Consider the following 25,489-nt stretch of genomic DNA (forward strand, 5'->3'; position numbering starts at 1 on the left):
AAACACCAAATTTATCTTTTAAGGCTGTTCCTTCGCATATAATTAGATAGTTTATATAGAACAACATGTATTAAATGACTTAAAACTCTGAAGAAGTATTCCTGAAAATTTAAATGAAATTACGCTATGGAAATCACCTATCTTCTGATTTCTTTTGAAATATTGGTGTTGGCTCTGGAATTCCAGATTTGATGGTTTTAAACATTATTTTGATGAAGATCAGTCCTGATCTGATGGGTTGACCTTGATGCTAAACTGAAACAAATTTGTTTTCTCCTCGTACTTCATGTGAATCCACTTTCTTTTCTGTCTCTGAAAGTATTGAACCTGACATCACACAGCCTCAGCAACCCTGAAGAGGACCTTTTCAACTTGTTGTTTTCCTCCTCTGTTCTCATGCCTTCTCCTCTCATCATCTCTCACTTCTTTCCCTCTCGCCTTTGATCTAACAAGCCAATTTGTTTGAAAGTAGAGACATCCAGTCATGATCCAGTGTAATCATTTTGCCTCTGTGTTCTGTCTGTTTCCCCAGATCTTCTTTTTAGACACAGCTCTTTTGTTTCTGTGTGTAGCAGTCAGCACATTTTGGGATTGTTACACTATAAACAAAGGTGGCAGCAGAAAATAAGGAATGAGCTGCTGGTTTGTAATGTACTGGTGTAGTGCATAAATGAAAAAGAATTTTTTTTATCTCTTCCCAGACCCCAGTTTTCAGTTTCAGGAAATGGCTGTGCCTTGTAACATCAGAGGTGATGAACTCTAACCAAAGTTAGAGTCTTGGAGCTTTCTGGAATCTGGGCCAAATATGCAGAAGGAATATGAAGAGCAAAATGGCAGTGGCCCTGTTTATTCCAACTCTGCTGGCATCAAAGTCCTGCTTAACTGAATATTAAATTGACCACAAACTTCAAAAGAAAAATCCTGAAATATATTGCCTCATTTCCCAATCAACCCAATTTCATTAGTACCCGGAATAGGATTCAATTTTAATATTTGTGGGTCATATTAGAAGGAACAATTTTAAATAATCTGGCTTCATAGTTGGGAAAAAAAAAAAAGGAAAGAAGGCAGCAGAAGGGTGTTAAAAAGGGTAAGTGCAGGAAAATAATTTGAGCATCCACTTAATTCCTCATCTTGAACATCCAGGCATTCATAGTTTAATTATGTGTAGGAGATGAAAAATATATGTGTGCATATATATATATATATATATGTATATAAAAAAATACATAAAAATCAGTTCTGCCTTCTGAAGGCCAAGATCTTTTGCTATTAACAGAGAAATTAGATTTGGTTCCAGTCTAGAAAAGTGACTCAGAGTTGCATCTACTTTTAATTAATTCTTTTCATGTGTTCCTTGTGAATGACATCTCTGCAATGCGCCTGATCAGCCTCAAAACCTAAACAAAGCCCACTGAACTGGCCTTAGGATCCTGTAAAACTCCATCCTTAAACTAAAGGGCACCAGGTGTATCTCAGCCAGCACCAGCATTTTTCATGCATTATGCTGGGGAGCTCTTGAGCTTGCTTTTTAAGGATCTGAAATAGCTTTCCAAACAGCATTGCCTCTCCCTGCACAGCGAAGGCTCAATAAAGCACTAGAGATTTGCCTATTAGCATTAAACTTTTCAGAATGACAAATGAGAGGAAGTAACCATGAAAAGCAGGTTTCCCTGAACTCCTTGTTTGAACCAGCACAGCAGATTTTTCTGAGCTGTAGTTTGTCCAAGCTGCCTCGGTGCTGTTGCTGGCTAGCACGCTGCCCCGAGCACCGGGCAATCTCCTGCCTGCCCCAAAGGGAAGGACGGGGCCGATCACAGTGCAGGAGGGCAGGCGAAGCTCCTGGTGGGGTTTGCCTTGCCCACCCATGGCAAAGGAGGCAGGAAAGAAGCAGAGGAACTTCTTTGTGGGGGAGAGGGTTTATTGAAGAACACAGGAACACCACGGAGAAGCCAAGAAGATGGGAGCGACATGGGGTTTTATAGCCCTACAGAGTGGGCGTGGGGAACATGCGGTAACCAATAACACCTCAGTTAGGGGGTGCTACAAAGGTGGGGAGAAGGAATTGTGGCAAATGGGAGAAGGAGTGGGTGGGGAGGAGTAGCAAGGGCCAATCAACTACTGAGGAACATAGAACTCTCTGGAAAGACAACCAAATATGAGAAATAAGGGGAGAGGAGAAGTGGCCAATGGTAAGGCACAGATCTACATATTTTGCACAGCCTTTTGGGTGCTGCCTGTGACTTCAAGGCTTTTGGGCTGTGGAGGCATCAAACCAATGGACCTTTTGGTCCACTTGATCCGGCTGACTGTGGTGTTGGCCACGGTTCACTGCAACACCAACCCAAGAAGATCCACAGTCTGTTTAAATTAGAGCTGTGTGATCTGCGACATTACCCACAAAAAGAGGGAACACCAGAAGGGGAACGACTTACGGCCAACAAATCTTAAAAAAAAAAAAATGGATAAATTTTGAGGGGGGATTAATGCAGCTTTCATGCAGAATATTTGGCATTTTGAAAGAGGAAATCGTACAGGCTTTGAATTTAATTCCCAAGTGGTGTTCATCAAGCCTTTCAAAAAGCAAACAAAAGATGTGTGTCAGAAAAATGTTGTGATGGGCAAAATGAGTTTACAGTGCTTGTCTGGAGAGCAAGTGTGCTGTGACAGTCTCTGAGCCCAATTAAATTGGGCTGTGCAGCTCCAGGATGGCAGTGGTTCAGACTGGGGGCTCTAATGAGACAGTCAGGAAACTCTCTTAGCCCAGACCTATCATTTGATTGTCTCCTTCCCAACCAACGCATTCACCAGCATTACCTCCAAAGTTTATACATAGCAAGTTTCATCAGCAAAAAAGTACTATACAGGAGTTTCAGAGGAGAAACAACTGATGGGCAATTACTGTGATAAAGGAACACTGCAGGGACAGTTTGAGGACTCAAAAAGGGCTTTTAGACATTGAAAGGAAAAATACTTATTGTTACAGCCTTAAACAGCATCCTGGTTAAATTCTCTTAGCACTAAGACCAATTTTACGTTACTTTTATTTTGACCTGAAAAACATATTCTGAAATTATGTCATCCCTTGGCACACTGCAGAACCTTGGGCAAGGAAAGCAAATCACAATTTCAAAGAAAGGAATAAAATGCATTGAATCGTTAGCAGAAAACTTTCACTTAAATTAACAGCTTTGGTGTATTTTCCTCATGTAGGATTTTGACAACAAGAAACATTCATTTTTACATGTATCAAGTGAATTATTTTTATTTGAACAGTAACTTCTCTGATCTAATAAAATATATGCAGCACCTGATCCAAAATCCAGTGCATCCAGCCCATGGGACACGCAATGTCAGTGAAACTTCACTGAGCCCTGCATTAAACAGCTGTTCCTGTTCCTTGCAGCAGACACTGGGAGTGCCCTGAGCCCTTTGCCAACGTCCTGATTGTTACCACGTTAATGCAATGAAAGAATTATTTCACATTTCATCAGTTAATTTACTGTTTAGACTTTAAAAGCTCAAGTGATTCTTTTCTTACAAGAATTCAGAAAACAAGATGAATTTCCCTTCCTCAACCCTATTGTTTATTAACATATTTTATAATTGACCAGGAACCATTTGGAGAAGTAGCTGAGTTGGTCAAAGATTTTATTACTAAATCATCTTTATAGTGCTAAAGAGTTATTAAAAATGTTTACTTCTCTGTCATTAACCAACCGTCACATATTCTACTCTGTCATACAGCCCTTCTTGCTCTCTTTTGTCCCTATTACTCAATTGGCGTCACCATCAAGGCTTACTTGTGTTTCAAAGCATGACTTGAGCACTTTAAAGAAAAGATCCCTTATGGAAGGGGTTGGAACCCATCAGAAGCTTCTACTTCCCTCTTGTTTTCCCCCAGTTGTGATGAGATACATAAGAAATCTGACATTTCTGGCACAGTTACCTTGCTGACTTCATGGGCATTGAACTGGGAGACTCATTTAATGAAAGAGTCTTCTCTGTGCAGTGTGAAGTTATGGCTGCACCCACCATGGTGGAGTTTGTATGTGTGGAACAGATGATCCATGAATGAGATCAAATCCCTGTGTCTGGAAATTCAAGTAGGCATTACAGATTGCTGGCAAATACAGGCCAAGGAAAAATTAGACATTTTGCTGCTGTTTAGACTGCACTTACAAATAGGACTGACCTGGCGGCATTCCCAGATAAACTCAAGGATTTTACAGCTGAGTAAGCTGATTGGGAGTTAATGCTGTATGATTGACTTGTTGTGCTTGCAAGCCTCCTATTAGCAGAGGAGAGCACCCACAAAAGGACTAGAAACAAGACTAAGTCTGGTAATTGCACAACATTTGCCATCCTCAAGGATCTCTGAGCATTAAGATGATACTAGAGAGGGTGTTCCAGCCTGGCTGAATTACAGCATCACTTAGAGCAGCCCAGACACCTCTGCAGGCTACACTAAACAAGAGTGAGGGGAAAATAAAGAAAGGCCTGAGCTGCTGCTTCTTGCATCTCATCTCCTACAGAGGTCAGTAAGACTTGAGCTAGGGTATGAACTGGCAGCAGTACTTTGGGTACTTTGGGTACTTTGCACTGTTCACCTCTGTAGGCAGATCTTGGAGAGTGTTCCAGAAAAGTTTGTGTGCCTGATTTGGGTTCTCTGAGACCCTTTCTGAAGGTGCCTTGTTCTCTCTGAAAGAGAGAAGCTCTTCGGTCTTAAATTAAGTCTCTCTCTAAAAAGATTCTCTGTATTTAAGTATCTGAACTAGTTCTGGGGAGATCATGTGCGCTCTGCTTTCACAGAGAATTAATTATTTTCATATTATATCAAATAATCTTAGGGAGGGATTCTGCTTTTCATGTGTGGAAAAGCCTAAGATAATGATTTTGGTCCAATTAGCACTTGGGAAAAGCTGTATCCTAAGACTTTAAAGTGGAAAGAAGGTATTGCCCTGTGGAACTACTTTCTTCCTTTCCCCTGACCAGCAGCTTCCTTATCCTTAATACCAAACTTTCAATTCAAATTTAAAAACATGAACATTGCCCCAGACTTTTGTCTGTGGGGAACTACTAAAAATCAGCTGTTGCAGCTACCATCTGTATTTGGGAGAGTGAAACCACATTTCGGTGCGCTCTCCGGTGAGCACTAAATAATTACTTTGCTTTTACTTTCATAATAATAGGAGTACTTGCAGCTGGGGCAGCACTGGGTGATATTTGGCCAGTTGCTGGGCCAGCAAGATCTGTTTGGCTGTCTGTAAATTGGTGACAGCAACACCTATGTCATGTTACAACCAGTAGAGAACAGCAAATGCTCCTGATGCCCTCAGTCTTAGCTTGTTTTGTACAGTGGGTGCGTTACTGCAAATAGAGAGTTTGAAGCAGCTCTTAGAAATTATTATACTAGAAAGTAACAGAAAGTAGAAGAGGTCCCCTGTCAATAAGAGAAAGCATCTAATGGGCTGGATCAAATGCAGAAATTAGGTGACAGTAGGTTTCAGTGCACTAATTGTATAATTCAGTTTACTGCATATCAAGCACAGAAACCTCACCTTCTCTTTGCTCTTTTTCTTGCCAGGCTTAAGAGAGAGGAAGATGATGAGGTAGGGAGTGAATCAGTTTTGTTTGCTTTCCTAGCCATGATGAACCTAGGATATTAAGGAAGAAACTGCCATTGTACAATCTGTAGATGGAGAATAAGCCTGCAGTCTCATTCACCCATCTCTGGCATTTTAAGATCATTGCTTTTCTTTCAAGTAAGGACTGAATATAACAAATCATTGCATATGTTTAGGGAGGTGATCTAGTAATGTAAGCATTTGGTGATATTAATACTCAGCACCACCATGTGATCCCTGAGCGTGGCCTCGTGGGGATCTTTGAGCTGCACATTTCCATTTGTCACAATTGCCTCAATAGGATTTTCCTGCTGACAGGCTTGGGGCTGCAAGACTTCCTTTCTGTGTAATCAAAGGGGTTTGGTCCTCACGTGAGTGATGCAATACTTGTGCCATCAAAGCAGGGACTGTCTGAGTAATTGCCCAAGTTGATGTAAGACCCATGTCTGATATCAGGGGAATTCTATAGGAGTATTTGACAACATGACAAAAACCACAGGAGCATGGTCTGATAAGAAAACAGATTTGACCATACCACCCTTGGGAATAATACAGAATTTAACATATTTTTTCTAGCCTAAAGTCTGATTCAGCTCATGTGGGGAAACGCAAAATTAGAAATAGGCTAAGACATCTGCAGACATCAACAAATCACTTGTATCTGCATGTTCTTTCCCCTCCATAGGACAAGTTCACATTCTAAGATCTGCTTCCAAGCCTTATATTCCCAATGAGGTCTTTATTGTTTCTAATACCTTGCCATCAAAGTTGCCCCCAAAAAGTGAAGTGAAGAGACAGCAAAACAAGCAATTTGAAGCCTAGCTAGGCAGTCTTCTGGGACCAAAGTCTCACTTGACACACATCACTTAAGAGAAATGTTGTGTGGTGTGGAAGAACATCCTTACAGCCAGCCTGGGGAACTGGCTTGGCAACAGTAAAAAGCTGCAGTTATACAGAGACTCATTTCTCTCCCTGTGCCTTCTAGGTGAAACTGCTGAGGTTTCTTATGCTGCTGAGAGTTTCAGTAAAAAATTATGCAATGGAGAGTGCCTCAGCAAGGAGGATGATAGCATTCTCCATAACTTTCTTGACTTTTTAAAAGACAGAACAACATTTGGAACGCAATGTACACCGGAGAAAACAACTTTTTAATGGTATGCAAGGGACGTTTTTAGGGAAAACATAACCCTAAAGAAAACCCGGAAGCTGTTATCTGCTGAAGCAGTTCTGCTTCTAGCATTAATGGCCTCAGTAGTTTCTGTACTGTGCCACCAAACCCCATTCTGACTAGCCCTCCAGCTGGTATAAAGGCTATTTTATGTTTGGTTAGTGTATTTATGGGGATGGGTAGGTGGCGACATTTTAACTCAAATATCTTTTAGCACATAGTTTTAAGAGTATTTGGGTATCAGTGAGGGACAGAAAGTCTTTGGCATAGTAGAGCAGGCTGTGTGGCATTTAAAACACATGGTGTGCAAGGCTAGCAGGAGAATGGTTTGGATGTGAGTCTGAGAGAAGACATGGAGGAGGTGGAAAGCAGGAAAGCCAAGGACCTCAGGTGTGGCTGAGCATGTAGGTGCAGTTGCAGTGCCTCTGGCACAGTGTCACCGAGTGCTAAACGCCCCAGTCGCTCCCAGCACCGAGTGAACTGTGCCTGCATGGCTTGTCAAGTGCCACATGCAGATGTCTGGGCTTGTCTGATTTAAAGCAGCACACTAAGATGTCCTGTGGCCACAGCTGGAGCGTTGCGCTCACGGAACCCCTTTGGCGCTGTAAGGAGGGGAGAACTTTGCCCTTTCTGAGTGGAAAAACTTGATCACTGGAGCAGAAACCTCATATCCCACTGTCTCAGCAAGTAATTTCAAATTATGGAGAGAAGCTTGTTTTTTCAGCATGTGGGAGCTGCACAATCACGTTACACACTGGCCCAGATGTCGCAAAAGGCCCTGCAGTTCATTTGCTGGAGCCCCTGAGGGTTGGCCCAAAAGTGCTCATGCGCAAGTGCCCAGAGCAGCCCAGAGCAGCCCAGAGCATCACACAGCTGTGCAGAGCAGCACAGAGGTGTGCAGAGCTGTGCAGAGCAGCACAGAGCTGTGCAGAGCTGTGCAGAGCTCATGTACAGGGAGCCTGCCCCAGCACAGCGCTAGCTCCGCTCTGGTGGCTTGGGTACCCCAGGTCATTTCTCAGCAGGGCTGAGTAGCTGCAGTAAGTCAGGTGTGGGTAAGACCCTTGACCCCCTTGCTCGCTGCAGACACATCCCCAGCACTCCAATGTCTATTTGCCTTTATAACTGGAGATTACATGTGGATTTAATAGGCACAGGGGCTGTTAGATGTAAGTAGGAAGATCCTTTAGTCTAATAGGAACCAAAAGTACATATGGAATAAAAGTATCATTTGCTAGTGATTTCCCCAAGTGGAAAATGTTCTGGGCTGTTTTTCAGAGGTTTGACAGATGGAGCTGATGTGATTTGCAGCACGGCCCAAAGTGCACTCATGTTTCTGCCATTTGTAACCAGGCACTCTTCAGTCCCCCATCTTTGGAAATAAAAGCTGCAGGTTTCATTTCTCTCGCTGTCGAATTGGAATATTATAGTAATACTGTGGGCCAAAATGGAATTCAGGGCACATTAACAGCAAAAAATGATAAATATTAGTAAGCATGTGAGATAGTGTAATTGTTGTAATGGCAGAAATGATATTAGTAATAAAAGAAAACGCTAAAATGTAGATTGGATCCAATAAACATTGGATTGCTCAATCAAGATATGAGCAGTAGGGCACAGAGGTGTATTCAGTGAGCTGCTTGTTTTCTGAAGCTGGAAAATATTTTGACTCCAAGAGAAGAATGTGATTATCAGAGTTAAACGAGATGAATAATGCTGTAATATTTTTGTGAATTGTTTTTCCAGCTGAAACTTGCCTTCCCCGTCTATAACAGCGATATGTTTTGCATAAAGCACTCAAAACATCATGCAGAGAAGGGTGGGAAATGACTGATCTTCTAGTGTGAGAGTTCTGTACCAAGGAGAATACATGAGGAGTAAGTTACACAGCTGATGGTAGCAGGAATTATGGCAATATACTGAGAATACATTAGCAAATTATTTCTATTTTTAAGTGGATGCTTTTTCTTTCCATATGCACATGACAATAATATCCTAACCAACATGGTCTTTGAAAAGAAGGCAAATTTTGTGTCAAATATTGACAAAAACATTTAAATAATTTGTTGGTGTTTATAGTTTGTTCCACTAGCTGTTCTCCTCTCCCAAAAGTGATTTGCCTTTCACTGAAATGAGAAGTTATGCTAGAGTTTGTGCAGTATGACACACAGATTCTCTAAAACCTTAGGAAAAATATTGGCAAATATTTTTGCAAATTAAAACATTCTACTTCATAGCTAGTCCCAAAGCATAGTATTTTATGTCTTACTGTATTTTTAGGCCCCAATACATGAATTTCAGGCTTTTGCAGCATTCATATTAATTTAATAAAAAGTAATGTTTGTATTTGATAGGAGAAACAAACATGGTGTTTAGCAGATTCAGCAGCAATAAGTGACACAGGGAACTTTGGGAAGCTCTTAAGATGTAGTTACGTAATTTAAATGTGTAATTATCTTTCACAAAGGCTAAGAAGAGTGACATAAGTTTTCATAGCACATGTCAGAGTCCTCCCAGACTGAGCTGCTCATCAATCCATCAATGACTGAGACACAACCTGATGGCTCTGCTCCCATTAGTGCCACCTTCTCTCAATTTCTCCATTCTTTTCTTCCTCATTAATAGAGGTCACTAAAAATTTTACATACTGTAAAAAATTGTAGCCTGAAGAACTTCCCTTAGCTAGTCTAGTGTTATTCTCAGCAAATCAAACCCCGAGTGATTATTATCTGAAAAATTGCCAGTCAAACACTTTAAAGTGATTTTTCTGACATCCTATTACATATGCACATATCCTATGGGTTACTGAGTGCTCTGTAAAGCAAACTGTAAAACAAGGCCTCAGATGGGTTTGGGAGGATGAAGAGAGAAGCAGAAGTGGGTGGAAATGAAGAAATTAAATATGAACAGGGTGTGTTGCTGTGGATTATAAAATTGAAATGCTAACTATGCAGAAATAGTCTATATTTCTTCTAACAAAAAAAAATTACCAGATTAGGAAGCTTGTTGGTAACACATATAATAAGATGAAAAGCAGATTTGAAATGTAAAAGATATTCAGACAATGCCTGAAACTGAGGAGCAGAAGTAGCAAAGCAGACAATACATCCTTCCTGATTGCTCTTGCAATAATTATTTCGCTCTGCATACCTAAGAGGAGACTTGTTTATGGCCTCTAATCAGTAAAAATAAAGGTCAGGTTTTTTTCAAGTTTCTTTTCTTAATGGCTGTGCCCAAATGGATATTTAGACACTTTAGCTGCCCAGTTTTCAAAAGTGCTACAAATCTGTAGCTTTTGCTGATGTCTCTGACCAATTCACATTATTTGGATCGTGTGAAAATCACGGAGTTTATATAGATGCTTGAAAATTGGTTTAGATAGTCTCCCTCTGACTGGCAGAATTTTGGTCTGTAGCATGCTGCTTCTGTACATTGGCTCTGTGGGCAATGACATGGAACGTCAGCAGACATTTCCCCCAGATTAAAAGGAAGGCCAAATACTCAAACACTGTGCATTTTTAATCTGGTCCTACTGTGTTCCCATTAAAATCATACCATAATGAAATTCTTCATATTTTTAAATCCATTTCTTTATTGCATTTTCGTTAACATTAGTGTATGAGCAACTGGAAAAAGCTTAAACTTTAATTTGTATCATTTTACAGAATATTTTTACTATCACTATTATAGGAACATCTTCCTATCTTTTAATGTTTCCTAGAACCACTGTGGCAAGCCAGGGTACAGAGAGGTCAACATCTCTAATACAGCATTTCTACAAATAAATCCATTGTGAAAATATGGGAGCTGTGTTATGACATCATTAGTAGCATGGTGTTGAAAACAGGGGCAACAGAGCAAGCCAAGGACAGCAGCCACCACCCAGAAGCTGTGTCCTGTGAGGGCTGGAGCCTTCCTGGCTGACTACTAAAGACTAAATTGTCTTTGGAGGTTCTGTTTGTGGTGGTTCCATCACTTGTCGTGGTGATCCAAGAAGATGAAGTGTCTGGCTGGGCAGGAAATTTAGGTATGAAGACATTTATTTTCTTGTCTTGTTCTACAAGGCCAATCCTGCTGGGTTTCTCCCTCCCATTACATAAAAGCTGCCTGGCTGCCCAGTTAGTGTGCTTGGGAAGCAGAAAGGAGGCTGGCACTGATGTCACCCACAGGCGTCACACGCTCTGCATTTAGCTCAGCGCTGTTCTCCTGTTCCTGTGAAAGTGCTGGGGAGCCCACTCTCTCTCCTCCACAGCCAAAAACTTCCCTACAAAGCAAGGAATTCTCCGGACTTGGGATTTCAGATATCTCGTGCCATTCCTGGGGGAGATATCTGTGGGAAGCAGAACTTTTGCCTCCATATCCTGTTTCTCCAGTAGGCATGGAGTCTGGATATCAGAGGATAGAAAAATCCAGATTTATGAGTGCAGCATTACATGGATAATTACCATTCATATTTACTTGGGGGGAGAAAGCACTCAGTGTCCATTGGCCCTAGGATACAGGGCATGAAGACAGACATCTCCATGGGTTCCATAGGCTCTGGACAGCCCAAAACCCTGGGAGTTTACACAGGGCAGTCCAATAGGAATGAAATCATCAGTGACTCCAATTGATACATCAGAGCCTGCCTTGCTGCTGCTGGTGGCATTAGCATTTGCTAACCTGTGCTGTGCCAATTCGGTGAGACAGTTGGGAGTTTAACAAACGTATTTCAAATTGTATTTTGGAGAAATCTCAAGCATGGGGGGAACTGGTCATGTTCTGTTCATTGCAGCAGATGGCATCCCATTTGGTGTTTGTTAGCTTTGTTTGCAGCTCAATATTTTGTTTCTAGGGGAACTCAGTAAGTTAAATAATTTATTTCTCTAATGCATCAAGAGTCTGATCCAAACTCTACTAAAGTCAGTGCAAAACATTTGATTAACTACCATGTTCAGTGGATTAAATGCCAGGTCCTGTATGTTGAAGAGTATTTCAGATGCTCCCTAGTGAGAACAGTAAGCCTCCGTCTTTCCATGGAGAAATTTTTGCCTGCAAATAAAAAAAATATTCAAATACTGACAAAAAGCGTAGCAGACGAGTGCAGGACTGTGGAGATAGGGATGATGTTCTGGTTGAATGTCCAAATTGCTAAACCTCTCTTCCTATTAAATTCCCCATTTTTTAAATAAAGAATATAAATAATACCTTCCAGCTGCATTTGGGCTTTAATCTAGTACTGTTAGCAGGCTGCTTTGAGAGCTTTGAAGGCCCCACAGCAGCACTAAGCAAATAATCATTATCACTTAATATTCTCATCAAGCATTCTTGCTCAAGATGGGATCTTGCATTAGAAAGGCTAACCATAAACACATCACTCCTCTGATGAGGAATTTTCGAAATGTCAGAAGCAAATTCACACCCTGATCCTGCAAAGAGTTTTGCATGGGCAGAACTCGGCCACCTTCAGCAGTCCTGCTGTCCATACAGGGCTCCTAACCATGTCTGTGCATGGAGGAAATTTTTATTCCATTGTTAGGAGTATTTGAATCCTGAATAATCTAAGATATTTAAGAAAACAACACTTAAAAGAATTTTTGTTTTTGTATTCCAATAAATATTACATGCCTGTTCATTTTCAGCAACATTTTTTCAAATTATTCATTCACTAGTAGGGTCTGGCAACTGCTTTATTGTGTATTTTCATCCAGATTTTCTGTTTGTATTGTCTTTGGGCTTCAAAAAGTGAGTGTGTATTAGCTGTACAGTGTGTCTGCATGAATTCCAGTTGTATTTTAGTCCTCCTAGTGGCCTAGTATATTAACAATATTGTAATCTGTGGTTTAGGCATAGGAACACATTCTGTATCACCAGTATTTCACTGACTTTTGCAGCATTGGTACTGCAGTAACACTTCTGCATTGCTAAGGTCAATAAGTCTCCTAAAGCATTTGTCCAACAAATCCAGTCATGTGGCAGCTGTCACTTCACACATGTCTCTTTTTATACACAAATTGCAGCAAAATCAACACAAAAAAATACTCCGTTATTCTGCCCCTGCAGGAAGCCCACTGTGGGAGCAGGAGCCTATGCTGGTTCTTCACACCAAATTCCTTCTTCAATCATTCCCAACAAAGATTTTCTCACAGCCAGACAGGGGGGTCAGACCCCACAGAACCAGGGTTCGCAATATATATTTTCACTGTGCCTCCTTTCTCTGAAAAAGCCTCGAAAGCCTTGCCAAAATACCACCTCACAGCCTAGGAAGGGCCTTTTACAGCCCAGATGGGCTCAGCACAAGCAGTTACCACCCTTTCAGGTCCTGTTAGATGCTTAACCTGAACTTTGCTTGTACCCAGGGAAGCTGAAGGTGGAAAGGCAAAGGTCTGTCCAGCCCTTGTCCTTGAGTTTTCTCCTTCGAGGCTGTACCCCTCACAGAGAGTTTGCAAGCACTAATGCCTCCTGCCAGCTCCCAGTGGGAGACATTTTGTATGCCTGGCTGAGCCACAAAGTAGGATAGAGCTTCTCATGACCAGAAACAGATGTACATGTTTCTAAAAGATGAAGCAAACACATCTAAATTCATAAATTAACTAAAATTCCCCTCGGATCACGGCCAGATGATATGCATGTTAATCAAAATGGATATCACTGCTTTAATTCAGTGAGGAGTCAAGTTCAACACTAATAAATCTCCTGGCTGTAGGAGCTTTCATCTGCATCTCCAGCAGTGGTCATCTCGGTGCCCAGCATTGCTCTGCTTAATTCTAAATTCTTATTTGTAATAATTCTAATTCTTAATTCTCTTAATAATAGAGAAACAATGTTTGTTTTTGAGTTAATAAAAGGACTATTGCCTGCCGTCAGTGTTTAGGACATGAATTGCCTATTCCCTGCACGTACCCAGTGTGCACTTTGCACACACAAAGTAGGTGTTTTAAGAGTGTGAATGGCTGGCCCCAGTGTCAGGAGTAGCCAAAGAAAACTGCAGGGAAGGGAACAAAGATCCCACATCCCAGTGGGCACGTGCATGGGAACACTGCTGACATCCCTTCCTCCTCTGCCCCTCCAGCCACAGGCAGACACCTGCATCTCCCCGTGGTTTCCCCAGGAATCCAGGAGCTCCAGCCAACAGGCCTGGGTTAGAAAACCTGTCCTCCAGCACATCTGAAACTCAGCCATGAATTTCTTAGCTTTCAAATTGCATTTTTTATTTGATTATGTTCCAACAGGTTTTCTAAACTCTTGATTAATTTTGGGTTGGCTATTTACTACAGTGTTTGGTTAACTAATTCATGTAGTTGTTTATAATTATTGCCTTGCTATAAAATCATCTTAATAGAAGGTTGGGGTTTTTTTGTTTTCTTTCCAGTAGAATAACAAGTTATTTTGTTATTCAAACAAGGCTTACTTCCTGCTGTTTTCAATAAGACTTTTAATAAATATGTAAATTTAAAAATTAATTTACTGCATACGTTTGGCAGCATGATTCTTGAACTGACAAAAGTTTGATGGATTGTAAAATTATCCTCCATAAAAATCATCAGTCACAGTAAACAGAATTTATCAGCCTCTGGTAATTCTGCAGCTTTTTCTTCATCTTATCCCCTGTTAGGAACTCACTTAAAATTGATTATAATATAGTATGTTTCTAGAAACGTAATTCATTCATATATTAATTAGATTTTAGGTTAATATCCCATCATGGAATAGGACATGAGCCAACAGTGTTTTCCAGTTGTTACAGAACCGCAGTAGAGAAACCTTGATTACTGTTCCCATGTGGTTTAGCTGCCAGGACTAATCACTAATCAGATTCAAACAACATAAAATGGAACATCCTTCATAGCATTTATTTTCTAGCTGACTTATACTACGGGCTTTTTATTGATACAACTTGCTGTACTGAAATGAACTAAAAATTGCAAGAGAGGATTTATCCTTCTACTTTAATTTGGTTTTGCAGCCTATGCCTGAAACTGTCTTGGATTTTGTGCATGTTGTGCTGCTGTCCCTGAAATACTCTGCCCTACAGCAGAGCTAAATTGTTTGCATAAATTTAGAAAGTTCATGTAAATAACTGTACTGTTATGTTGGATTTGATAGCAGATGAACTTAAAACATAGGTTTCCATCTGCAATTCATGCTTTGCTTGAATCAGAGCTGAAAACTTTGCAGCTCATAATGTCAGCTGGAGAGGTGGCAAGCACAGTCATGTAACCAGCATCATTATTTGCATCTATCCTGTCCCAGTTTCCTCTGATTACAAAGGAACTTCTCTAGTCTCATTGCACAGAGTCAGAAAACAGTACGCACATGGTTCAGGCTGCTCCATATTTACTGGGAAGGCAACCTGGGCTCTACCCTTTACCCCTGCTCCTCCAGGAGCACTTAGCAGTACAGAGCTGCCCAGCCCCAGCCCCTAATCCTCGCTTAGGGAAGGTGCAGAGGAGGGCACATCTAGTGGGTTTCATTAGTGCCTTTCAGAGGCCAGGTGTCACAGAAGGGGAAAGAAAGGGCAGTGGGTTTTGGTTAGAATCATTATTGGTAAAATCTCTGATATGTAGAGAGTTGATTAAACTCTGTAGTGGAAAGGGAAATGTCAGCTTCAGGCTCCTAAAATAAACTATATTGTTTGACTGGGGTTTAAGCAAGCTAATTCAGAATTTTTTAACAATGAAGAAGTCCCTGTTTCCAAATTTTAAAATTTTGACCTCTATATTCCTGTTGAAAGCTTGGAAGAGCTTTAGTTCTGATGTGTGTGCACCATGGACATGAAGGCTCCCTCTGCAGCAGCGAGTGTTGCAGTCACACAGAGGGGAACTGATGGGTCTGGGAAGATTGTCTCTTCCCAAATTTCCTTCCTCCTCAGAGGCTAAAAATAAAAAAGCCCTATTTGCTGTGGAACTCACTCCTTTGTTTAAGCTACCTCTCTGAATCATTTTGAGGACTTGCAAGAAGGGATATTCCCTTTCCTTCCTCTGCAGGTCTCCCAGCAGAGATTCATGCTCATTGAACTCTCCCCCAGACAGCACAGCCCTCTTAATGCATAAATATGCCAGTCTTCATAGCTAGGAGAATTATTTCCACGTGGTTTTGTCATACTGCTGATTTGCTCTTGATCCTGCCATATAATCTTGCTTCTTTGGTGGTTGGACTCGATGATCTTAAAGGTCTTTTCCAACCTAAACAGTTCTGTTATTCCATGATTCTCTTTCTATTGCTTCTGTCTTTTTATCCACAGGCCAGCTGGATGGTCACAGGCTATGAGTCTATTCCAGGACACAAAAGACAGGACTACTAGTGAGGAAGATCATTACCCACTTCCAATTACCTTTTACGATACAATACATTACATTCTTGGAGTGCAATTCCATTTTCCCAATTCCAGTATTCCGGGTGACTGACACACAGACAGTACAGGCCAGGAACTGAGGCATCACAAGAGAGAGAGGGATAAGTCTTTGTAACTACCAAAATATATTGTCTTATTCAAAAAAGCCAAAGGTGGAAGCTGAAGACAGGTAAGAACACAGCTAATACTCAGGAGCAGAAGTCTGAGAATAGTTCAGCCATACAGAAAAAATTACTCTGATTACTGAAAATGTCTGTGAGATTATATGTTTTATGAGTACAATCCTGCATTTACCGAGTTTGAGAGGATTTTTTCACTTTAATCAAATGGGAGATGGAATCTGTCTCATTAAGAACTACATTTGGTACTGGATCTTAAAAAAATATTCTAACTATACTTTTTTTCCTTCCTTGATTCAGTTCTGTGTAGCTATCCCAAAAAAAAAAAAAATCCTTCAAACCTCTAGTCTAGGATAAAATTGTAGCCCCTTTTTTGTATAAAACCCCTTCCTTATTGAAACAATCAGCCATACTTTCATCAAGGTAAGGGTAACTACTTTCATTCAGTAGGACAAACCTCTATATATTTAAATTCTGTGAGGTGAAATACAGTCTGATGAAGACTGAAACAGTGAAGTTATTTAGGACTGCATAGTTCCAGTACCACTGGCAAAATAACCCTTCATATAATTCTGCCAAAGAAGAGTATTGACCTTCAAATGGTTAAGCCAAGTTCAATAACTTTGTCACCAATCTTACCTTTCAGTATGATTTTTTTCAATCACTAGAAAATCAGAAAAATTTTGCTATTTAAGTCCCTCTACAAGTAAAGCTAAAAGGATCTCAAGAAGAGAAGTAAAGTGAATCCTATACATCTCCTGTTCATTTTCAGCCCATCAGGTTCAATTGAGTAACAGCTTCCTTTCTCACCGTGGATATTTCTTCCTTAATGCCTTGTGGTGAGCTTCTGATTGCACTAAGCATTGCTTTTAGTGGGTAGATTCCCTCTGTGAGAAGCAAAATTGGTGATTCTACCAATGTGAAGAGAATGAGGCTGTGCTTTGCCTTCTGGAGAAAGTACTGGTGTTTAATTGCTTTTCTTTTTAATACATCCCCTCAACACACTTGGCTGAGCACCAGCACTGTTATCATTTTCCAAGGTATTGCCACTTAGAATTGTATTTTCTTATTCCTTTTTAAATAAACTTTGTCCATGCAGAGTTGATGCAGCCATTGGCCATTCTGAGGCACTATGAGAAAACAACCACTTTTGTGCCATTCAGTTCATACCTGAACAGAAGGCAAAAAGCCTGGGAACTCAGACCTCAACATCTTGGTTTATTAAATTATGCAGAAGTTCAAAGAGGGTTGGTATAAACCTAATCAGGTCAAACAGTCTTGTCATGTCAAGGAAATATTCATGTATGAGGATGTTAATCTTGGCATCAGAATGCTGAATGTACTGAGTCACCTCGTCATTTTATGAAAATTATGCTTTTGAAAGCATAAGGCCCAATTCACTAAACTGTCTTTTATCTCCTAAACCACACAAGAACTCAAGCTACAGACAACATAAGTCTCAACTTCCCAGCCACCTGTTCATTAGGCAATAGCTGTTTTGTCCAGATCTGCTGCTATGAGTCGTACACAGTTTGTGCTAATCTGCTTTTTTTCCTCTGAGGTAATTTAGTTACAATTCAGGATCATGAGAAATGCTTTCCTTGTGATACTAAAATATATTTGTAGATTTTTGTACTCTGAAATACCGTAGGTAACCTTTGACTATGTTGTCATTGTTGCATTAGCCATAATGCTATCAGGGGATGATACATACCTATGTATAGCTGGCTTTCCTATTAACTGCTGAACAGACCAATTAACTTAAAAATGCTTCCTAGCAATGCATTTTTTCCCAAAAAATAAACTGGCACTTATTGTTTGTCATGGAAATCTGATGGTATGTCTCTGAGAATGCCATTGTCTGCTACAGCAAAATAATTTTGGGATTTCTGCTTAAGTAGAAAAAAGAAAAATGATTCATTATTTCAAAAATTATTTTACTGTCAGTCCAGAAAAAAGATGAAACTTCTGACAATGTACAGTGGAGAGCAAGGCTAATCCTATTATTTAAACTTATGCTTTAAAGAGAAAGAAGTTCAAACATCACATTTTTAGCCCAGCTGTAATGCAGTAGAGGTCACCCAGTTACAGCTTTCACCTTTGTAGTTTCCTGGATGTGGCTGTACAGCTGTTTTCACTGCTGAGCGTTACTTGTTCACTTGATGTTAAATGAGATCTGGAGATTGTTCGCTTTCCACAGAGAGCCTGCATGGCATTCTGTCCTGGCTGGGTGACAGACAGCCGCTGCCTGGCAGCTCAAGCCCAGCCCTTTTCACGTGGCACCTTCTACTGCAAACTGTCATGTGACACCACAGAATTCAGTGAGAAGTCACTTCTGATTAGACCAGTACATCTCTGGTCAGAAAACTGCCCTGTATCTCCTTGCACCTGCTCCACAACAAGCTGTGAACATGTTAAAGTTGTCCCACTAAACGGGTTATGTATGAGCCTGTGTAATGCTGCAACAGCGTATCCCACTTAGACCCGGTGTGTCATATATACAAAGCAGTTACAGGACTTAGAGGATGCCTAAATTGGAAATTTAAAATAAGGAATAGTGGCTCCTGGGATCAAGTTTACCCTGAGCATATGCAGACAAAATAACAAGCAATTTTTAAAAAGTAAAAATCTAGAAAATTGTTTCCCTTCACAATAAAGTTATGAGCAATAACTAAAAAAACAAAAGGGAACATACTTTTTGTCTTCTATTAGAGATCAGAGCTGAAATGGAAGACCTTGAGTTATACAATTAAGTATTGATTTTGTTGATCTATATTTAATTCTCATAGCAATTTTGTTGTTTTTACCCAATAGTGTTCTGCAGTTATACTTCACTTGAAGCAATGCCCTTCTTGCTTTTGTGTTAATCTAAAAACTAAATTGCCCAATGCATGAGAGACATGAATAGAGTTCATTTTATTCTTTTTTGTAACTGATTCTGAGCCCTTTAAAGTGCTGGTTAACTAAACTTAGACAGCTGGAAAATACATTTATCCTGCAGAATGGTTCATTGCTATTTCTGGGCTCTAGCAGGACTTATAAGCGTAGCCTGACCTCCAGATAATCAGAGCTTCTGTGTGTTACCACGTACAAGAAATGGCCTTGCTGCTGCTTCCCTTCCTGCACGTGGGTGTGGGGTCCTTTGTGCTTTGTGCCCACCCTTCCCTGCTTCTCCTTCCCACTACACCTGAGGAATCTTTGTGCCATTCAGAAGGGCTGCAGTTGTTCCTGGTCCTGGATCACACAGCTCTGAAAAGGCATTCTACCCACATGTAACCTCTCATTTTTACAGTTTGCAGAAAATGTAATTCGATGCATTAATGTAGAAATAACACCTATTTATAATGTATCAGTGTAACTGCAGGCTAGTTTTGTTTTCCTAATTTGCTGTGCTTGAAGTGACATGCCAGATTTTATTACATCACTAATGGGTTTTAGTTATTCCCTTTAGGATGTTGCCAACGAGGAAACATTATTCTGATTCATGACCCATGGGTTTATTTCAAAGTGATGTGACTCGTGATGAATGTCTGTGTATGTCAGGAAGAGTTTCTCCTGTTCTGACAACTGGTCACTGTTCTGAGATGGTACAAGGCACCCCACATTGGGCAGCTAAGAACCTCCAGCCATGGGAAGCTCCCCACCTACACAGTGGTGTATAACAACAAATTCTCCCCATACCCTAAGGCCATAATGGTACAGGTTTTCCATACAAAAATACACTTAGGATAAGTAAAGCAAGCTAACCATTGCTCTGCTTTAGGGTGATGGGCCAGAGCTGTTAGAGAGGCACTGTGAAAACCACAGTTCTTGTCTGCACTGAGCCTTTTTTTCTCTTTTTCTGTTACCTTTCTCTCATAGACCAAAGTCTCTGACTACATGTTTTTGTCTTTTCCCCTAACTGATATTTAGGAAAGCATATGGTATCCACACTGGAGGCAGCACTCACCTTATTCACAGAACAGTTCAGAATAGTCAGCAGCAAAGTCAACACTTCCAGGCTGAAATGGTTTTAAGCATTACTGCTGAGAAGGATCCTGTGTGAGAGCAAGCACAGGCTGTTGGTCCCATCTTAGCTCTTGTAGCAGCACTGAGCAAAATCATGGAGTCTTTCTTGCTGCTGAGGTGGTAAAACCACCTGTTCACTATGCAGAAATCACTCCTGAGGTAGGAGAGATTTGACTGGAGCCCATGACTTAGAGGTCGGGGGCTCTCTACTCTTCTTACCGAATCTCACCCAGCTCTCGTGGATGTAGAACACGCCCGCCTCACGTTCCACTCTGCAGAGGCAGCTGCTCAGTCACATTAGTGTGGCTCTCAAATGCATTAATGAACTAATTACTTTAAAATACACAATGCTAACATCTTTGGGCTAACCCTTGTTCTTTGTTATAGCTCTGACTCTGCTGCAGCCAATAGCAAATCTACATAAAAAACCCAAAGATACTACATAACCACATACACAGTTTATCAATCAAATTCTAACAATAGTTGTTTTGCTTTTGCCTTTTGATTCATCCAGCAGCTTTTGTGACTGCCATGAATAATAAGAAATGCATTATGGATGAATCTAAATAAGCACTCTTTGGCAATTTTTTACAAATTGTATCTATAGTAACTAGAGAAAAAGTTCTTAACTTGGGTTAACATTTGTTCTAACACACACCAAGGTTAAAGAAATGACCACTGACTTTTCAGCTCTAGGAATGAACATAATTGTGTTATTGTGGGAGAAAATTATTTGTTCATTATGTGGATTCTCACATGAATATCTCTGCTTAAAGTTTTATTTTTGCTCATGAGTTTTCTTCTATGTGTTAAAGAAAGGAAAAGTTTGAGGGTTTTTTACAGAAGGATGTAACTGGGCACTAGGACACCTAAAAAGAACAACTTTGTGTCCAGAAAATATCCATAACCTTTTTCTGAGTTGATTGTTTTAGTAAAAAATTTTGCTATTCCTATTAGAATTAGTTTTCCCTTTAAGCCTTGATGTACTGTACAGTAGATGTACTGTTCACTACCCAGTATCTTTTTGCCAGCAGGTCTCACTGATGGGCTTCAGTTCACTTCAATTTCACTTGATTCAATGTTTTTGCTTAAAATGTGTAGAGTACTTTTATTCCCTGCCGTTTCTCTAATGTACTCTATAAAATAAATGAGACTCTAGGGTGTGATTAAAGTAGGATTGTAGCCTAGGTTGTGCTTGAAAGGCATAAAAAATTATTGATACTGCATATATGCAGAATATACCAATGCATTCAGTCTGGTCCATTCTGTGGTGTAAATCCATCCTTCAGTAGGATAGCCAAAATCCTTCTCTGATGTGATGCTTCATCCAAACTGCTCAGTCCTGCAAATTCTCCAGGAGACAGTGCTCCCTCTGCCCAGGAGTTGAAATTGGCTCCATTTGAATCAATAAGAGTTTTATCACAGGCCTTACTAACTCCAGTATTGAGTCGCACAGTCCCAAGTCTGTGCTAAGTAGTCACATTCAATTTATCTAAAGAAAAGCTGTGAAGTGGGAAAATTACAGACAAAGAAACATCATTTAGTCTGTCATATAATAAAATATTTTAGGTTTAGCACTCCAAAAAGCAAAAAGTGCCAACATGTGTTATTGATGCCATGGCTGAGAATTTTGTCATCTGGCCTATAGAGAAGTGAAACAACTCTTTTAGTATTTTAAATGAGGGCAAAGGGAAGAACATTTCAAGATGAAAATGTGAAAAATCTCTTTTGTAGGGTCCTAAATTTGTGTTCGTTCCCATTACCAAGGGTTATATTCCTCTTGCTCAGAAAACATTTTAATTACAGATATTGAAGACCTTAGTTTTAACTATCATCCAAAATTAGAATCCAACACAACGTTCCCTAGAACCTTTTAGACTCAAGATTAATTAAGGCACCAAACAGGAAATGTTCATTTACTAAGACTTTAGGATCTCCTGTTGCTTTGCTCAAGTTTGTTTGAAACATTTTCCAAAAATAGTAATCTAATTATGCATTGTCAGTTTATGAAATGTGACAAGATCAGAGCAAAACCAGTCATTGGACTGGCATTTCAGTTTTTATCTAACTAGCCATCAAAACAAGCAGTCAAACTATGTAAAAATTTATCTTCCTTTTGCCAAAGATTTCCAAGGAAAAGCAGCACAGCATGCACAACATTAGACTGACTTGAAGCTTGAATTCTTCAGAAAGTTCTAAGGACCCTTTACAGCTGCACATGTAATGACCCACAGCATCCACACATCTGCCCAAGCTATATCTTGAGTGTGCTTAAAATGCCATCTCATTTTCTAGCTAAACATAAATATTGATGCCTTGGATTTACAGTAATTTACTGATTCTGTCTTTGCCATCTGACGGCGGTACCGAAAATGAGGAATTGCTTTGCACTCTGATGGCATATCTCAGAATCCTTGAATCTTATCTGTCCAGGAGGTTATTGAATGTTGATTGTAAAACATTGAATGCTGTCCCGTATTTCTCTGGTAATATGATCTGTAAGAGGAGTTAGTTACTCAGATTTTGAAACACTCTGTATATGAACAGCAGGTCATTTTTATTGAGCTGCTCCCTACACAGCTCCCTAATGATTCCTTGGTCAGATCTCTGATTGAAAATACCAGTAGCTCACAAAGGGATAAAATTACTCTGGTACAATCCTACTGTGTGTTTTTAATATAATGTGCTAATACATCGTCCAGTGTTCCCACAGAATTACACCACTTCTCCAAGAAGGCCTGGCCAATATCTGATTGATTCTGGTCTGTGGGGAACGGCCCAGTTCAGTGTAATTTCCTGTCTTGTTGCTTTCTTGTCTATTAGAGAGGGTTTGGGTTTGTGGAAATCAATAGGCTTATACCTGCAAAATGTGAGGTTATTCCCTAGCAAGTTTCATTTGCATCCTTAATTTACAGAAAATGCTGTTTACTCCTCTGTGCTTTTTATTTTTAAAGTGTACTTAAACAAATACCTGTTTAAACATACCCCCCAAAGTATTCATAGAGGAAAGGATGTCAGTTACTGTGAAGATGCTGGAGATGTTTAACACGTGCATGGCCAGGGTCTCCTACTTAGGATGTTAATAGCACTTGAGTGTTACATAAATGGAGCTTTATTTGTCTCAGCAGAATCATTAAAGTTATGATTTATCCTAAAATGGACACTAATGTTCTATTCAATCATAACAGTTACTTAAGCATCTAACAATCTATTTCCTTTCACCCTATGAACTTTGGAAAGATGGTAATTAATGGTGTGCAATAGGATAACTTTTTAAGGAATATGCTTCTAATATTTCCCTCACTTTTACAGAAGTTGAAGCAAACTGAAGAAACAAAAGAAGATTCCCAGAATAGAGTATCTAAAATTTCCCTGGAGTCTCTCAATAAATTTAACAGCAATAATGTACTTTCATTAGAAAAAGAGAAGAACTGTCTGAACAAGGTTGAAGGACAAAAGGAAGAAAATGGAAAGAAAGAAGCAGCTTCCTTGAATAGCTCAGGTCGGCAGGAAGTGGACAATTTGGAATCCTTGAGTGATTCCCTGTACGACAGCTTCTCCTCTTGCACCAGCCAGGGCTCCAACGACGTTTAGGGACTCTTCCCAGTGGACTGCAGCACGGAATGGAGCTGGAGGCGAGCGTGGAGTGAAGGGGGAGAGGAGACTGTGCTTGAAAATTCCCCCTCGGGCTTGCTGTGCTCACATCAGGGTGTTCTGACCTCCCAGCACTCAGCAATAAGGCAGGACAGCATCACGGTGCTGTGTGGGACTCAACACCCAACACAACGAATACACAGAATAAAGTCTTAATTTTGCACTTTTGTGAATATTTGTACAGTTGTAAATACCTTGGGAAAATATATTTGTAGGGATACATGACAGCAATAAATATTAAATCGGTGCTATGCTCCTGTAATGGCAGATTACTAACTTAAAGAAATTGGTGTTAATATTAACAAAAAAAGCTAGTAGATTTTTTTAAAAAGAGTTATAATTGTTCTAGTCTTAAAACTGTATGTAGTAACACTGCATTGCCATAATCCTGAGCCTGCCAGATTGTCTCTAATAAACTTCCATGGACTCCCTTTAAGAAAACATACTTTATTTTTTACTTTTAGTGCAATTCCATAAAGGTATTCTAGGGAAACATGCATTTCACTTATTACAACTTCACAACAGGTGTCTTATTTCAAAAGGGTTTTGACTTTTGACATGGCAAGAAAATGAATAGATTAAAAGGCCTGATACTGCTGGCATTGGCTTCATCAATCATGCACATAACTGTTTGAAAGATCAGGGTCAAAGCAATTCACTGCTGACACAAACAGGAGTCTTGTAGGAATGAGAACCACATAAACTGCCCTGTACTTCTGACTGCAACATGGCTTTTCAACTTCCACCTCCTCTGTACTCATTTCCCATCAAATTATGAATGTACCATCCTGTGTTATCTTTTCTGGTCTCTGTTGCATCTTAAGTGAATTCTAAACACTAAAATTATTTTTTAAAAAACAAAACAACTCCTGTTTGTGACACACTAAGATGTTGGTGCTAACCAGTACTAGTTCAGACATATCTTGGAGCAGGGGGATTGGCCTGTATTGGGTGTTTTTGGTTTTTTTCTACAAAGGTTGTTTATATGTAAGGGAAAGTCTATTTCAAAGGTTCTGTGTATTTTTTCTAGATGTGAAGTATTTATAACTGCTTTTTGTACAGCAATTGTAAACTAGATATATTTGGGGTATTTCTAGACTCTACAGTTTCTTTAGCACATGCTTGTTAATCTTTGAAATATTGTATGATCAGTGTTAATATTTTGTGCAATTTGTTATATTTTAAGTAATTTCTGCTGTAAACTTGCGTCGTCTTTTTCAACTTTTAAGAAATTTTCATTGAAACACCTTTCATAAATAAAACTTCTCTTGCCTACCTGTGCCTGCGGAGGGGTTTTGGGAAGGGGGTGCTCTGACAGCTTGGGCGTGCAGGTCTGGGATCAGGGGATACCCACCGAGCCGCCCGCGCTCCGGGACAGCACACGGGCAGGCAGCGTTCGGGGAATTCTTACACGGGGCTTTTAAACAGAGATTTAATCTTAATTAACTCCTCCTTGCAGTAGAGCTGTGAAACGATCCCTGGGAAATAACGTGGTTATCAGGAGAGGAGGCGAACCACAGAGACGGTCCCAGCAGGGACGACGTGGGCGCAGCGCCCTGGGCTGCCCCTGCCCTTCCCTCCC

General features: G+C 40.2%; 1 protein-coding gene across 8 annotated transcripts in view; it reads left to right on the top strand.

Moving 5' to 3' along the window:
- NCKAP5 (NCK associated protein 5) overlaps window positions 1–25,182 on the top strand; it is a 380,374-nt gene extending 355,192 nt beyond the window's left edge. For all 8 annotated transcript variants that reach the window (XM_017740231.1, XM_017740229.1, XM_017740230.1 and 5 more), the window contains one exon: window positions 23,566–25,182. In XM_017740231.1, coding sequence (XP_017595720.1) covers window positions 23,566–23,847 — 282 coding nt within the window. In that variant the 3' untranslated portion in view covers window positions 23,848–25,182. The remainder of the gene's footprint in view (window positions 1–23,565) is intronic.
- The last annotated feature ends 307 nt before the right edge of the window (window positions 25,183–25,489 follow it).

This window comes from Corvus brachyrhynchos, unplaced genomic scaffold, assembly GCF_000691975.1.
Source record: "Corvus brachyrhynchos isolate BGI_N302 unplaced genomic scaffold, ASM69197v1 scaffold126, whole genome shotgun sequence".
Classification (NCBI taxonomy): Eukaryota; Metazoa; Chordata; class Aves; order Passeriformes; family Corvidae; genus Corvus; species Corvus brachyrhynchos.